At 44.7% G+C, this 15,491-nt stretch overlaps 1 protein-coding gene across 1 annotated transcript in view; it reads left to right on the plus strand.

Annotated features, from left to right (window-relative positions):
• The window catches only part of WDFY1 (WD repeat and FYVE domain containing 1), a 38,557-nt gene that overhangs the window by 3,980 nt on the left and 19,086 nt on the right, over window positions 1–15,491 (plus strand). Inside the window, exons 2-3 of the mRNA XM_037139226.2 lie at window positions 10,333–10,400; window positions 14,804–14,877. Coding sequence (XP_036995121.2) covers window positions 10,333–10,400; window positions 14,804–14,877 — 142 coding nt within the window. The remainder of the gene's footprint in view (window positions 1–10,332; window positions 10,401–14,803; window positions 14,878–15,491) is intronic.

Raw genomic sequence — 15,491 nt, forward strand, 5'->3', positions numbered from 1 at the left:
CAGAAACTGAGACTCCACTTTCCGAATGGAACTGAAATATGGCAAGGCAGGAAGAACTGATCCCCTAGACACGTTTGCTTTTTGAACTTCTCTCCTGTGGAATGCACCAAAAACTTAGACTTCAGTTGGTTGGAGGATAGAATTTTTAAAAGGTGAAAGCTTTATTAGAAAGCCTTATGAATAAGTCAAGGCTGTAGACCTGCTGTCTTCATTTTTGAAGAGTAGAGTTTGGAGGTGAGTGTGCTTATGCTATTGCTTCTGGGCCAAGACTGATTGGCAGAAATCCTGCAGAAGTCACTGCGTTTTGTCTGGCCTAAGGCCAGCATAGGTCTCTTGGGTGTTAAAATACTTCAGGATGTTGTGCTTAGGCTGGTAAACAATAAAGATTATAGAAAAGCAACTCTTAAGACAATTGATGTAGCCTCTTTTTTGTTATACCAGTGATTCACCTGAAAATATTTCTTTCCTCTTAGACATTTCTAAACATGTTAAGGTGGTTTCAGGGGCAAGTTGTATATTTACTAACTGTTCCCATGGAAACAATCTTAAATAAACAACTTGATTGTTAAGTGTTGTGCTCCGAAGGAAGCCTGGCATAGCTGGGAGTCGGTGGTTTGTGCAGAAAGCCGGCCTTCGAACTGCTCTATTTTTGTCGTCATGCTGTGCCTAAAAGTAGACCCTTTAACTTGTGTTACAGGATAAATTGAAAAAGTGAGAAGTCAGGCAACCTGGGTGGGAATGCCGTTGTTCCTCTCTTGTTAGACTGGCTCCTCATTGTCAGATCTGGTTTTTTTCACAGTGTGGTTAGAAATGGATTCTGGGTGCAGAACGCCTGAGTTTGAATCCCGTGTGACACTGGGCAGGTTCCTGATCATTGTTTTCTCATCTGCAAAGTGAAGCTAGTAACAGTGCCTGCTTCATAGGGTTTGGATATATGTAAAGCTCATAGCACAGAGAAAGCACTGAAGTTTTGACTCTTATTATTTTCATCCCCATCTGTTTTTCATTTCATTACTGGAGCTTCATCAAAAGCTAAAGATGTCTCTGCTTTCTCTGTGTGTGTGTGCAAATAAAATAAACATTTGCCTTTTGAACGGGACAGCACCATTCTGGGGGGGCACTTGCAGACCTGAGTTCTTACAGTTGTGAGTCATACCTTTGCATCATTTCCGCACTTGCTCACTCACAAGTCCCGACAGTTGGCAGTCAAAAGTTTTCCTTTATAACAGCCTTTGCCCTGATGTGCTGGAGGGCCCCAGACCACCCTCAGGTTCGTTGATCCGCTCACCAGGAGAACTGCCGCCTTATGCTTGTCCTAACACTGTGATTTATTACAGCAAAAGGACACAAAACAAGCCCCGGCCGGGTGGCTCAGTTGGTTGGAGTGTCATCTGAACACCGAAAGCTTGGGGTTTGATCCCGGTCCCGGTGCGTGCCTAGGGTGCGGGTTCAGTCCTGGGTGGGGCGTGTGTGGGAAGCAACCAGTCAATGTTCCTGTTGCACATGGATGTTTCTCTCTCTCTCTGTCTCTTTTTCCAATCAGCAAACATATCCTCGAGTGAGGATTTTAAAAGGAAAAGGACACAGAACAAAGTCTGCAAAGGTGCAGAGCAAAGTCCAGAGGAAACCAGGCACGAGCTTCCCCGAGGCCTCACCCCAGGTGCTCCCTCCCTCCCGGACTGAGTTCTGACCACAGGTGTGAACTGCTGCCTCCCGGGAAGCTCATGAGAGTCTCAGGACGCAGGGTTTGCTGGGGGCTGGTCCCCTGCTGGCACAGGTCAGAACTGCAGACTGGGAGAAGGACAAGGGGTTCAGTGGTGCCTCAGATGTCAATTTAGTGAATCAGTAGACCTGTGGGAATAAGGAAGCACAGAACATGGAAGTTTGAAAACGGACCGCTCTTCCTCAGACTGTGCTGCTGTGCGGTTAGTTGGTCCTCGTGTTTCAAGACTTCTAGGGTATGGATAGAGTGCGATTTTTTAACTTTTTTTTTTTTTGCAAGTTAAGAAGCCATGTGTCCTGGACCTGCTGTGACACTAACTCCATCCTGTCTGGGGCGCTTCTGCTTCTCAGGGGTGGAGATGGTTTCTAGCCTTCTTGGAGGCACAGAGGTCACAAGAGATCATTTTGTTGGTAACTGAAAGGTAACAGAGGGAATTTGTTTCTCCAGTGAAAAAGAGCACACCTATCTCCAGGTAGATAACCAGCCATCTGGCTTTGGGAGAGGAGTTACTCATTCAGGTTCCGGTGCAGATGCCATAGAAGTGACCCCCCCACCCCCGGCCAAATCTGCCAGCCAGGACATCCACAGTCTGAGCTCCATCATCATCTTGGATCCTTGGAGCTGTCTGGGATTCCTTCCTCAGGCTGTAGAAGGGATGGACATGTTAATTTTTTCGTAGCCAGTCTAATTCTCTATAAGGACGGGCTGGTTTCTCTTTGCCTTTCCACTTCCATAATCAGTTCAATAAAAGTCGCGTGCTTTCCCCCTTTGCTGCCGAAGGAGAAAGACTCCTTTCTGCGGCAGCTGGGCTGGAAGGAAGTTGCTGTTTATGTGACAAAAGCGGATTGTGCAGATGACCCCGTCTGTTCCCGTCCCTTTCAGTTAACCTCTTAACCTTATGGAATCCGTCCCGGCCGCCGGAATGACACCTCTCTGTCAGACCAGGAAAAATGATCGTTTTCAGTAGGTACAGAAATGTTTGGAGATTTACGAAGATACCAAATAGTAGCAGCAGCCTGAAGAGCGACTGGAAAATAAGTTTTCCTCATGCTTGCGATTTTGCTTAGTGTTTGAAAGAAATCAGGCTCGGGGCTTAATTTGTAAGATAAGCTATACTCTGCATTCTCTTTTTAATTGATTCATTGAATCATCCCTCTATATCAGCCTATAATTTAAATATGGTTAAATTGCTTTAATTTAGCTGTTTGGAGGTGATTGGGATGATTTTTTTTGAAAAGCTCTGAATTTAGAAATGCCGGTTTGTCAGGCAAGGTGGAGGGTGGCCTTGTGATGTTACAGATACCCTTGCGTGCTCAGTGGAGTCTGCCTGTCCCAGTGCGGGCGTGGTTTCCGAGGTCCTCATGCTGGGAAATGACAGGCCCTGGGCCCAAACATGTGGTCTGGGGGACCAAAGGTTCAAAAATGACCTTGATCGCGACTCTCCACAGACACCTTCCGGCTTGAGAGACATTGCTTTTCAGGAGAAAATTCATCCTTTAAATCTGCCATTGCTCCTCCTTAAGCAGATGAGGCTTTATAGGTTTGGTGATTCCCTACAGTGTGTTTTTAACACCCTTCAGTCAGATCTCCGAGGGAGTTAAACAGAGGGGCTGGAAAGAGCCTCTGCCTCTTCTGATCCGCGGGTCCATCTCTGAGCAGACTCAGGGTTAAGGTCCTGGAATAAACCCCTGATCCTGAATGAGAGCTGTGGGTTCCCGTCTGCCTTTTCTGTGTCCGCTGTAGTTAAGGTGAAAGAACTGTTATCCTTGGGAGACAGGGTGAAAGTATTGAACAACATGTGAGTCATCATTTATGCTTTTGCAGTAATTTCTTCAGTGTCTTAGGGTTCAAGTTAGCATCTGTGCAAAGCAAAGGTCCTGTATTTCATGAAAAGTTAGAGTGGACTTGTTTGTTTACTAAATACTTTGAAGTCCAAGGCACTCAGTTAATAGTGAAGGCTATTTTTAATTTTAAGATCAGATCTCCGAAGTATTCTTGAAAGTCTACTGTTTGGAACAGATAACATTGTACCAATTATCTGTTGCTGCATAACGAACCACCTCAAGATTCAGTGGCTTCAAACAGCAAGTACTGCCAACGTTCACGGGCCCGTGGGTCCCCCGGATGGCCCTTCTGACACACACAGGCACACTCGTGTGTGTGTCAGCCTTGCTGGTCTTAGCTGGTCCTTTCACATTGCGGAGGGTTAGCTGGCTGTCCTCTGGTGGAGGCTGGCTTCTGCTGGCTCATGAGGAGGTGTTTAATTGTCGGCTTGTTGTTAGGGGCGAGTGGTGGGGGGGGGACCTGCTGATTTCTTCTTCTCAGCTCCCAGTCCTTTGTCTGGGGGGGGGGTCCCAAAAGGAGCCAAAGTCATTGTCTGCCTCTCAGGTGTGTTACCTTCTGCCCTACCTGCCCCTAGTCAGCCTCCTGAGAGCCTGACTCGGCATAGTCATGGAGTTTACTTGTATCATTCTATATTAGGCTTTTAAAATAAATTAACATTTCATAAACTGTTGTCATGGTTACATGGTCTTCATCACTATTTTAATGACTTTATAAGCTACTGAATTAATATGCCATTAACCTGTCACTATTTGACACTTTCCCCAATTTTTGTTCCCTTGATGCTCATATGACCTTTTTAAATGTATATTTCTTTTTCTTCCTCTTAAATAATTTCTTCAAAACCAATCGCCAAGCCGGAAATTCCTAAATCAGTCAATCATTGTTGTCATTACTATTACTATTACTATTATTATTATTATTAGGAATATGTGTTTACCATTTTTTGGAACAAAATTGCAAAATTCTTGCCCAAGAGTCAGATTAAAGTTATAATGCTGGCAAAAAATTACAAGAACCCTAGAAATGGCACTTTATTATTATTTTCAGCTTTTTCTTTGCTTATCCCTGCACAGCAATACATTTTACAAACACTTCAACCTGAAATATTTTTCAGAGAACTACAACCTAACTTTGACATTTCATTTACTGGGAAATAAGTGGGTCCTCTGCCGGACCGAACGTCAGTAGACAAGTTCGGGGGTGGCAGTGGTGTGTGTCCGTTGTGGTGCGTGAGCCAGGCCTGTCCAGAAGGGGTCCGGCCACGCACTATGAACAACAGAGACATTTACTGAAGAAGATACAAGATACACTGTACACAGGACAATGATGCCTCAGTCCCCGTCAAAGTGGGCACCTTGGGACCTCACACGGTTCTCCCAATGGCCATCAGCTGCCCTGTTGCATCGTCCTGATCTCATCAATGGTCTGAAATCTCTTCCCTTTCAAAGGTGATTTTTGTTTTGGGAAAAGCCAGAGGTTGCAGCGCGAGGCTGAGTCACCTGAGTGATTTGATGTTTTGCCAAAAACTCTGCACGAAACGTGAAACGTGATACAAGAGCTGGTGCATTGTCGTGATGAAGCTGCCAGTCACCCATAGCCGTGGCCTTCGGTATCATCTGAATGGTGTCTGTGGAGGGATGTTCAAGCCTAAAGCAAAAGTTGATGCAGATTCGTTGTCTGCGTGCTCAGTCATTCTGAGTATGACAGCTACACAGTGCACATGCTCACTCAAGGGCATCTAGCACAGTGAAGTTGTCACTGTTCACACGTACGCATTCCAGTCCACTCTCCTTGGCTGCGAGGTTGCATCAACGTCACGTGTAAACCGTTCTCGTTATATTAACAATAGCTGGACTTTTTTGGACAGACCTCGTATGTATAACATTATACAGAGGTGCCTTCCCTCGTGTGTCTGTGGAAGATGCTGCCGCTGTCTGTGAGTCCGTCCTCTAACTAGAAGGCCGAGGAGCCTGATGGTAGAGCCCTTCACCAGGACGTTAGCCGTGTGGGGAGGTCTGGAAAGCATTGGTGTGGCCCTGGCAGAAACGACACATTTCCTTCCTAAGTGCCGTTTGGGAAAATATCAGATTGTTGTTTTCAGATGACTACAAAATAGAGCTTGGCACAGAATCAACATGTTTCTCATGTTTTGATTTAAGAGAAGACTTTTTAAAAATGGACAGAGCCTTGGAATATGAAAGAAAGTCCATCCACTAGAAAAATGATGGAGTAACAGCAAGAAAAACGAAATGCATTTGAGTGGGTGTAAAGTTGTCAAAATATTGAAGGAAAAGTTAAGCTGTTTTATCTTAGTGGAGAGAATGGCTTAGATATTCCTGTATGCAGGAAATATTGTGGATTTTATAAAAATTAAACCATCTGATCTTGACACTTTCATGATTATACGGGTTATTTGTATTATCGTAGAGTTTTTAATGGTTTGCTCCTGTAAAATGTTACTAAACTGTATTATTGTGTTGCTTTCAAGTTACTGAATAGCAGATTTTGCTTCCAGTGTCCTGAACAGCACATTTTTTTGGTCTAAGGAATTCATTGACTTTTTAATAAGCAGCCTAACTTAAGCCTGTTTTTACAGCCATTTGTTAAACCAGCGAGATGAGTTCTGAAGAAAACGCACAGCAAATTCTTATGTTACTTAGTAGGAATTACAGGACTGGTAGGTTCTTGGGAGTGCTGGAGTGTTTTGATTTACTCTTAGAAGTGGGAGATTTTAATGCATTGTCTAAGGAAAGGAAAGAATTTGGCTCGAAAAACTGAAGGAAGGGAATTTCAGGTAGAAGGGGTGACTACAGGGGTAGGGCCGACTGTGAAGGGCAAGGGCCTAATTTGGAACCTGATTCCCAAGCAAGGTCTTCCCTCAGCCTGGACGTGATGAACAGTTTTCAGATGAAACACCCCAAGAGATCATGTATGTCTTGCCAATTTCCCGGTGTGTCAGCTGGGTGCAGACCACACTGTGGTACTGATGGTCTGTCCTCCATGGGAAATAAAACTGTTTCAAAAATGCTGGGTTCTGGGCAGGTTCCTCTTTGACCTTGGGCTACTTTAAATATCAGTCTGCTGCTGCATGAAATTAAAATGAGACTACCAGGTTAGATTGGTTGAAGGGTGTCCCCTTTAAGGTTTCCTGCTCATAGGGACTTCTCTGCTGTCTGAGCCTGCTCTTCTCTCAGGGGGACATGGGGACGAGCGCATGGCCTTGAGTCCTCCACTGAGCTTCCTATGCATTCATGACCCACACTTCTGGGGTGATTTGAAGGGTTTTAGAATATGTCAGCATTCTGTTCTGTAGACACTTTAACAGACCTCACAGCCAGGTAGCTAGCAGGCTCAACCCCTTTGTGATCCTGTGTGAGTGAAGGCCAGTGAACTTGACAAAACATGGCATGACGCCCTAGTTGTCAAGTGCCTGGGCTTTCCCTGTCTCTGGAAAGGGAGCAGAATCCTTGAGCAGATTCAGTGCTTCGAGGGGAGGTGGCCTTTCACTTAGTACAACTCCTTTGGCCGCACCTCCGATATTGAATGTGAGTAATAAAACGTATCCATAAGCATTCTACGTTAGGTAACGGAATATAGTCAACAGCATGTAGTATAGCGTTAGTTGTTCAGACCTCGGGATCATCACTGCGTCTACTGACTGTTTTTGATGAGGGAATCATGCTGCAGTGGTGCCCTTCCTGCAACAGGCCCCGGTGAACTCCTGCCTGGAGAGGCAGGTTCTTGGGGGGGGAGGAGGGCTTACACATGCCCCGAGCTCCGTGTATGTGGGCCATTCAAGGATCACACCTCCTGGGTCACAGGGTCTGGGTCGGGGAGTCACAGGCACTGAGTGTGTCCATTGAACCTCGATTTGGACCAACCAGCCCCTGGTGGGCTCTGAGCGCAGGGACAGCGGGAAGCCTGGCCCCTTGGGAGATGCAGGTGCTAGTGGACACCGCTGAGGTGGACCAGGGGGAAGGGCCCAGGTGACCTGAGAGGAAGCTGCCCTGTGCTGGGCGTGCTGAGAACAGAGAACAAGAGCCAGCATCTTACTTAGGAATTATTCCTTGTTCTTAAAATTCAAACAAGCAAAAATCATGAAGTATCTCGTCAGCGTCCATCTTTTCAGTTGTTTGATAATGATATATGTGTATTTAATAGTTTGACTGAATCAGAATCCAAACAAGTCTATGCATTGTGATTGCTCGATATGTCTCTTAAAACTCTTTAATCACGGGCTGGTCCTCCATCTCTGTTTTTCCTCCCTTGCAGATTGCAGAGAAAACTGGGTCATTTGTCTGTAGACTTCCCTGCACCCTCAGTTTTTGCTGAAAGCCCTCCTGCGGTAGTGTTCGTAATGTTTCTCTATGTTTCCTGTAAATTGGTTGTTGGATTTAGAGGTTTGGTCAGATTGCATTTTAAAGTAAATTTGGTATCATACTGCATTTACCAGTTTTGTATAGGGCTTTCACTTACCATCCCATCACGAACATTTTCTTATGCCATTAAATATTTTTATGACTTGGTTCATATGGTTCAGAACTAAGAAGAGGCATATCATGAAAGAGTTTTAACCTCTGAGGTTTGTGAAAGAAGAAACCCAAGTCATCCTGAAGAGTAACCAAGAGTAAACCACAAATAGTAACAGTGATTTAAACATTACCTCAAGGAGTGTTAAATTTTGAATTAAGATGTTGAATTACAAACCATAAAAATTGTAGGTCTGTTCACACATGCTTTTGTGTGATCTCCCTCTTTGTCTTAATTTTGGATATGAACTTGGACTTTCTTGAACTTCCTGTCATAATATATGTACCTCAGAAAAGACCTGCCTGATTATCTTACCTTGTTAAATGGCAGTTGAATGAAGAGACTGTGTTTGGGATATTTCTTGGTGTCTCATGCAGACATAGTATATTGGTATATATGCTTATTGCAAACAACAGAAATAACTCAGGCTGGCTTAAGCCACTGAGGGTGTTTATGGTAAGGATGCTGGGGTGTCTGCCTCCCAGAGCCTGAGTCCGGGGACACAGCTCGGTCGCAAGAGCAGCTGGCATGGTGGGCTTTCCACCTCAGCCCTCTCTGCTCACTCCTGCTTCTCTCCACAGGGCAGCTTCTCTCTCTCTCTCTCTCTCTCTCTCTCTCTCTCTCTCTTCCCTTTCTTTTCTTTTTTGATGTACACAGCCCTCCAGCCCCCAATACAAAACATATGACCAGGAACAGCCATTTCAAGTAGTGGAGACATACCGATCCATTTTTCTCTCTCTTGGTTTCAGATTTGCCAGGGAAGGAACCAATTTATCTGCCTAGGGTTGGATGCCTACTTCTGGTCTAGCCTGTTGTGATCAGGTGTAGGATGTAAAGAAAAACTCTGGGTGATTCAGCTTGGCAAAGGTTCCTTTGATTGTGACCAATCAGCATTGTACAAATGCCTGGTCCTACAGAAAGGCCTTATCCAGTTCACGTGCAAAGTCATGCCGCTGGGTCATCTGATTTATTTGAATGAATGAAGGTCAACATCCAGTCTTTGTTTTCTTTTATTACAGTCTAATCATATATCGCATTCTCTACAGATCTTCAGTGCAGGTGGACAAGTTCTGACCAATGCAGACACCCATGTAACTAAGTCCCCAGAGTCTTGGCATTCAGTGTCATAGCACGGTCCCTCTTCCTTTGCATCGTGCCCTCCCACAGAGGCAACCCTTTTATCCTCACGGACCAGTCTTACTTGTCTTGAACTTCAGTTGCAATGGGCACATACGGTGTCAACATTAGTCTTCATGTTATTTCAGTTCAAGGTTGTAAACATTAGCCAGTGCTGGCTGTGTGCCAACATCTGCGTTGCTGTTAGGAATCCAGGGATGACTGTGACAGAGCTGTGAGTCGCTGTTCAGGCAGAGCGCGCCTGGGCCGCGGTGGAGGCAGCCGAGGCTAGAGCTCTGAGCACGCAGGTGCAGTGAGTGAACGAGCAGGGTCACCGCATTATTCCGTGTTCCTTCTCTGCAGCGATAAGCCAAAGGATTAAACTTGTACTGTTTTGGTGATTTGTCATTTTCCTGCCTGTGCACCAGATTTCCTTGTCTTCCTGCATGTTCTCTGATGAGAGCAGAGGCCGGGAGGCCAGTCGCAGACTGGTTTCCGCCCGGGGCCTGGAGACACCAGTTCTGGGTGAACGAACCGCGGTGTGGGCTCTGCTGCGTGCACACCTGTCCCGGTTCCAGAAACATTTCCTTCCTTGTGTGTCTACCACTCACCTCACTTGGCTCAGATGTCAAGTGACCAAGTTCACAGTTTGTTTTTTACCAAGAAAAGCAGTTAGTCATCTCAGTTTTGTTTGTATGGAGGTCATTAGACAATGCGCATTTTCCATATTGTCGAAATTGTTTGAAGTCCTAACTCCTAACTACTGTATAACTTACCATGTATGGTCATATTATAGGTAACTATATATGATGTGTGTGCGTATATAGCATAGGTACTATATACTGTGTGAATGGGAGTGTATGTATGGGAGTGAGCAAACATAGGGTTGCAGCTGGTTCACATGGAAGGACATGCAGGTTCTGATTACGACAATAGCTGCTTTGGCTCTGGTTCGTGTACATGACCATGGACCTACTTTTGTCCACCCCTGAGTGGGTTTGCCCAGTGGATTCACTTTGCAAGGTCATTTGGGACATAGTATTGCCAATGAAATGAGTAAGTTTTACAGTAGCATAAAAGAAAGTAAAATTGCTTTTTTTCTTTTCCGTTCTCCCTAGAACCATCCGAGTATGGCTGAAGAGAGACAGTGGCCAGTACTGGCCCAGCATTTACCACACAATGGCCTGTAAGTAGCGGTCTCTGTTCCACTTGAGGAAAGTGTCTCGAATGTCTTTGATGATTAAATTTCAAAATGTCTGTTTAAAAAGTGCTGCTAAATTTCAGAATGAGCTTCCTAGTTGCCTAATACATCCGGCAGCCTGTGCCTGGCAACTGCAGGAAAACACCTTTTCTTTTTCAAAGGAAGTTCGGTCTACTGGCTCAACTGAAGCACACTTGAGCAAAATTGGGGGGGGGGGTGAAAAGGGCATGCCCAGTCACCCCCACCCTCAGTTTTCCTTAATGTTGCCAACTTGTCCTAGTAGTGACTTTGTACTTAGTAATAACCGATACTGACCCTGAAACAGGGTTCTGTGTACTTCCCACGCCCTTATAACCGGCCTTTTGCCCACTTTTCATAAACCTCTGGGCACCAATGAGAGGTTTGGTACAAGGCACCGCACATTCTCAATAGACAATTTTCTCAGTAGCTAAATGTGCTCTAAAAATAAACCTAAAGGATCAGCCTCTTGCATGGAGGTTTTTAGCACAGCTCTGAGCTGTACTGACAAACTTGCATTTAAATTCTAGCCCTCCATGCAGATTTGATCGCCATCCTTCTCTCCCACTTCTTGTCTCCATCCTTTCTGCAAAAGAAAGCCCAGCGGAGGACTCCAGGATCCCACCCAGGCCCCAGCTGGGGCTGAACCCCGCTGTCCTGAGTGGCCACACAGAGGCCATCCAGAGCTGCTAATTTCCTTGTGGTTTTGGTCCCTAATGAGGGATTTTGCTCATTTAAGGGTTCCAATATGTAGAGGACCTTCTGGAGAGAGAAAAAAGGCTTTGGGGCGTGTTAGATGGTTTACTTCTGAAGACCATTATGAAGTTCCCTAAAGAAGACCTCTTGCTAGTTATTTCAGGCACTGGTGCCAGCTTTTGTAAGAGTTGTTTCAGAGGCAGTGGGGTTTGTTATAAACTCAGAGCAGCTCATTACTCAGCAGACTCCCTGCAGTCAGTGTGAGGAGTGCTCCCGGGCACCCCCTTTCAGAGCCAGCACTTCTCATTTCCACATTTACGTGCATTGTTCAGACCCTGTGATCAGTCCCTACAAAACATGAGTAGTCTGCCAGGATTTTCATTTGTTCTACCTTCCACCTCCAGCGTGGGCAGGCTCCTCAGCTTCGCTGTCTGGATAACCATTCAGTGAAAAGAAGTAGACATTTTGGATTTGTTGTATAAAGATGGCTATTATAAAAGGCACCTTAGAGCCTTTTAATATGGGGCACATTAGAAGAAAGCTTAATCATAATTTATTGTGTGAAGCAGTAGCATCTCCTCTTTCCCGTATGCTGTTGAGGCATGACCTTGGTTACCCCTCTAAAATACCAAGTGACCGATGTCTTAATAAAGGTGCTCATGGAGCCCATTTGTTAAATGTCCTTGGGGATTTTTTTGGAGTGGGGAGTAGAGGTGGGTGGGACGCCTTACGCCTCTGAGCCACCCTTGTCCCAACCAAAGAAAGGGCTTCGTTTAGACTGGTAAATCTTCCAGTGGCCCAAGGATAGAGCTGGTAGCTGGAAATAGCGAAACCGAGGAACCCATTCCCGTCCTGGGGAGTGTTTCATCGTGTTTGTGAGCAGGCTTGTTAAATCTAGGGCTGCGATTCCTCCCATCTTTTTCCCCCCATACCTTGTAGTTTGAACATAGCTTAACCTCCTTGAGTCCTCAACCTTGGAGTTCATGCTCATTAAAATAGAGAAACTGAGGGAGACAGACAAGGACGGGTTTTGTTCTACATTTAGTCCAGTTACTCTTTGACTCGTACTTTTCCCAAATGTTTAGTACATAGCATTGTAATTCATCTCTCTCCCACAGCACCAAAACCTGTCCTTAGAAGTGGGAACTCTTCCTTGGCCCTTAGGTGCTGGGCATATGGCTTTGGCCATCGCTTGCTAACTTGTCCTAATGGTACCCTCTGGAAGTAGCTCCCAGAACACTGTACCTGAAAAGACCAGTAAAAACCGGAAAGATCAGGTCCAGCGTCTCTGCTGTTGGTGGCTGACACCCGCATATTTGTACCTACACATATTCGTCTTGTTGCTTCCAGAAGCTTCTTTATTGCATCTGTAGATGTATCTGCCAATAAAAATGCAGAAGCATGGCCAGAAGAAAACAATGAACGAATTGTGAGAAACAATTGCTTGTCTGTTTTAGAATGACTTCAAAATAAATTCAAAATCTGAGAAGAAAAGTGCTGTGTTGGCTCTAAAAACTTCTGTAGATTACCCAATTTAGGACATGTTAGTGGCCATCCGCCAACTGAGACTTTTTCCTGCGACATGATAGCCACCAACAAGCCAAACCTTAGCATATACACGGACCATACACATGGTCCACCGATGTTTCAGAACATTGTCTCTCATCACAAAAGTAACTTCTGGAATCTGCTTTAGCTGAAGAAAAACGGTGACCTTTCATGTCTGTATCTACTGCGTGCTTTGTACCTTTAAAAAAAAATAATGTCACTTTATGAAATCATCACAGCTTGGGAAGATTGGTGATGTTTTCACCATTAGTGGATAAGGACATAGGCCAGAGGGGTCACATGGGTCACTTGCGGTTGGAATTCCCATCTGCGCCCGTCTGACTCGGAAACTCTGCCCCCACCACAGTTGTGGAGAGGGTCCGTGAGCCTCTTCCGAAACGGCCAGTCTCTGCACAGCTCTTCAACTTTCCACCCTGGTGGCGTGAAAGCAGCCATAAACTGTGCTAAAGAAGGAGGCTGGCCGTGTTGCTGCAAAACAAAAAACCAAATAGTTTATTTAAAAAACTAAAGCATGTGGTTTTGGATCACAGTGATGCCTTTTGCAAAGGCCACAGATTTCTACTTTGCTTGTTTATAAAACTGTATGAAGTGAGAAACTTTTAAAAGAAATATTGCTTATCTCAATAGAAACTTCTCTTCCAGCAAGAAAGTAAATTTAAAAAGCCAGGACATCTTTATATACAAAACAAATAAACTAAGGAAGCTTTTTGTTTCAACTGTAAGTCTTTCATAGCCTCATAAAATATCTCAGCACATTGTGATTTTTACACAGATGAGAGATCTTACATGTTTATGTACAGTTTGGTGGAGCGTTAGGCATAGAAAGAATGGAAAAGGAGAATGAAGCCTTAAGATTTAGTACCAGCTGAAGAGTAAGTAAAAATGATGACAATGAATCTTTGAAAGCATCAAAGCATGATTTGATTCGTCGATGATAATTTTGTGCATGGATATTAAAGAGCTCTGTATATGAGAATATATATATCTTTGTGGTTATCATTCTTAAACATGATCATTCTTTGCAGTTTCAACACCAATGTTGTGGATAAGGGTGGACAGGCTTCTTGTCACTTTTGATTGTCTCGTGTGCGGACAGATGTAGTACCTACCTTTCAACCAGGTAGTTCTTTGACTGCAACTCACACAATCTCTCTCCATATCTGATCGTGCTGGTAGCTGTGTCCCTGTCTTTGAGTACAGTCCAGTCTTACACAATAGTTCATTTCCTCCCTTCAGTGGAGCATGTCAGCCCATTGTAGAGAGAGAACTTTAAATTAAACAATTTTCAAACGGTGGCTTCATCTGTAAGATTTTTCTCTTCACTTTTTCATAAGAAATTCTTTAGGCTCAAATAAACCCAAACACTTCTTTTTCCTAATGTTCCATTTTCTGAATCACGTTGATTCCGATTTGTAGCAGCAGGAGTCGATGTGGAGTTTCCCCTTTCTGAAACTCACTCTCTGGCCCATGCTTCCCGGAAGGGCAGCCACAACCTGGAGGGGTCTCTGTAGGTGAGAAGAAGCAGGTGCTACCCAGTCACATGACTGGTGTGGACAAAGGAAAGTGTCTGTACCTCACAGCCTCACTTACTACAAACTGGGATGTGTGTCATTGCACAAGGGAACAGTTTTTGGCCATTCGAGGAAGAATTCCAAAATGGCTTTTTCAGCTTGAGCTCATACGCCTTAGAATGGCAGTGTGGTGCTGGGCACCCCATTTCCACAGACCACAGCTGCTCTTGCCTGCGATGGGAGTGGGGGCAGGGGCGGGGTGACCTGCGGAGTTTGGGTGCAGATCACCCACTATAAGCACGAGTCCCCCACCCCTCAGACCTTTCTAGAAAGAGGTAGGAGTTTCAGTCAGACAAGACTTTGTGCTGAATTGCTTCACTCAAAGTCCTAAAAATAATTTTGTATGAGAATTTTAAAGAAAAACAATAGGAAGAACTACAATAGCATTTTCCATTCATATCACTTTTATTTTTTTGTAAAATCATTTTGCCCTGTTAAATTTTCAACCTAAATCAGGCAGCTCTTTTAGTAATGAATTTTGAACAGTGACAGTGCTTAGCTTTGCTGGTAATGTGGTCTTTGTCTCTCCCGCAGCCCCTTGCTCCGCTCTGACTTACCACCACGACCGCAGACGGGTGTTCGTGGGCCAGGACAGCGGGGCCGTTGCGGTAGGTTCCTTCCAGACCCGGCCTGCCACACTGGCCTCTCTGCATTCACGTCTGTTGGACAGTTTGAATAGAGTTAACGATGAACAGCGTAAAAAATTGTTGAATTCAGCGCAGGTCTTAGACATAAAAATGGATGAAAATTTTAATGAACGCTTGATGTTAAACCAGTTAGTTCTGTAGAACCCAGAACACTGTCGTGATGGAGTGTGTGTGTGTGTGTGTGTGTGTGTGTGTGTGTGTGTGTGTGTGTAAAATGGAGGAGGGGAGGGAGAACGTGGTTAGGGACTTGTCATTCACCCGGCAGCTTGGACAACCCTTTAAGACAGTGCTTCTCAAGGTATCTTTGGTGAAGGACCAGATATTTATTTTCCCAATTTACTATAGATCAGTGTTTTTGTGCGTCAAATTATGTATGTGTGTATTTTTTCTTAATTGTGATATAATTCGTACCATAAAGTTCACCACTTTAAAGTGTGTAGTTCTGTGGTTTTGTGGTATATTCACAAGATTATACAATCATTAACACTCTCTAATTCTAGAACATTTTCATCACACCCCCTCCCCCAAAGAAACCCCAAGTTCATTATCAGTCGCTCCTGACTGCCCCTTCCCCT

This window comes from Artibeus jamaicensis, unplaced genomic scaffold, assembly GCF_021234435.1.
Source record: "Artibeus jamaicensis isolate MK-2021 breed Jamaican fruit bat unplaced genomic scaffold, CSHL_Jam_final contig_1015, whole genome shotgun sequence".
Lineage (NCBI taxonomy): Eukaryota > Metazoa > Chordata > Mammalia > Chiroptera > Phyllostomidae > Artibeus > Artibeus jamaicensis.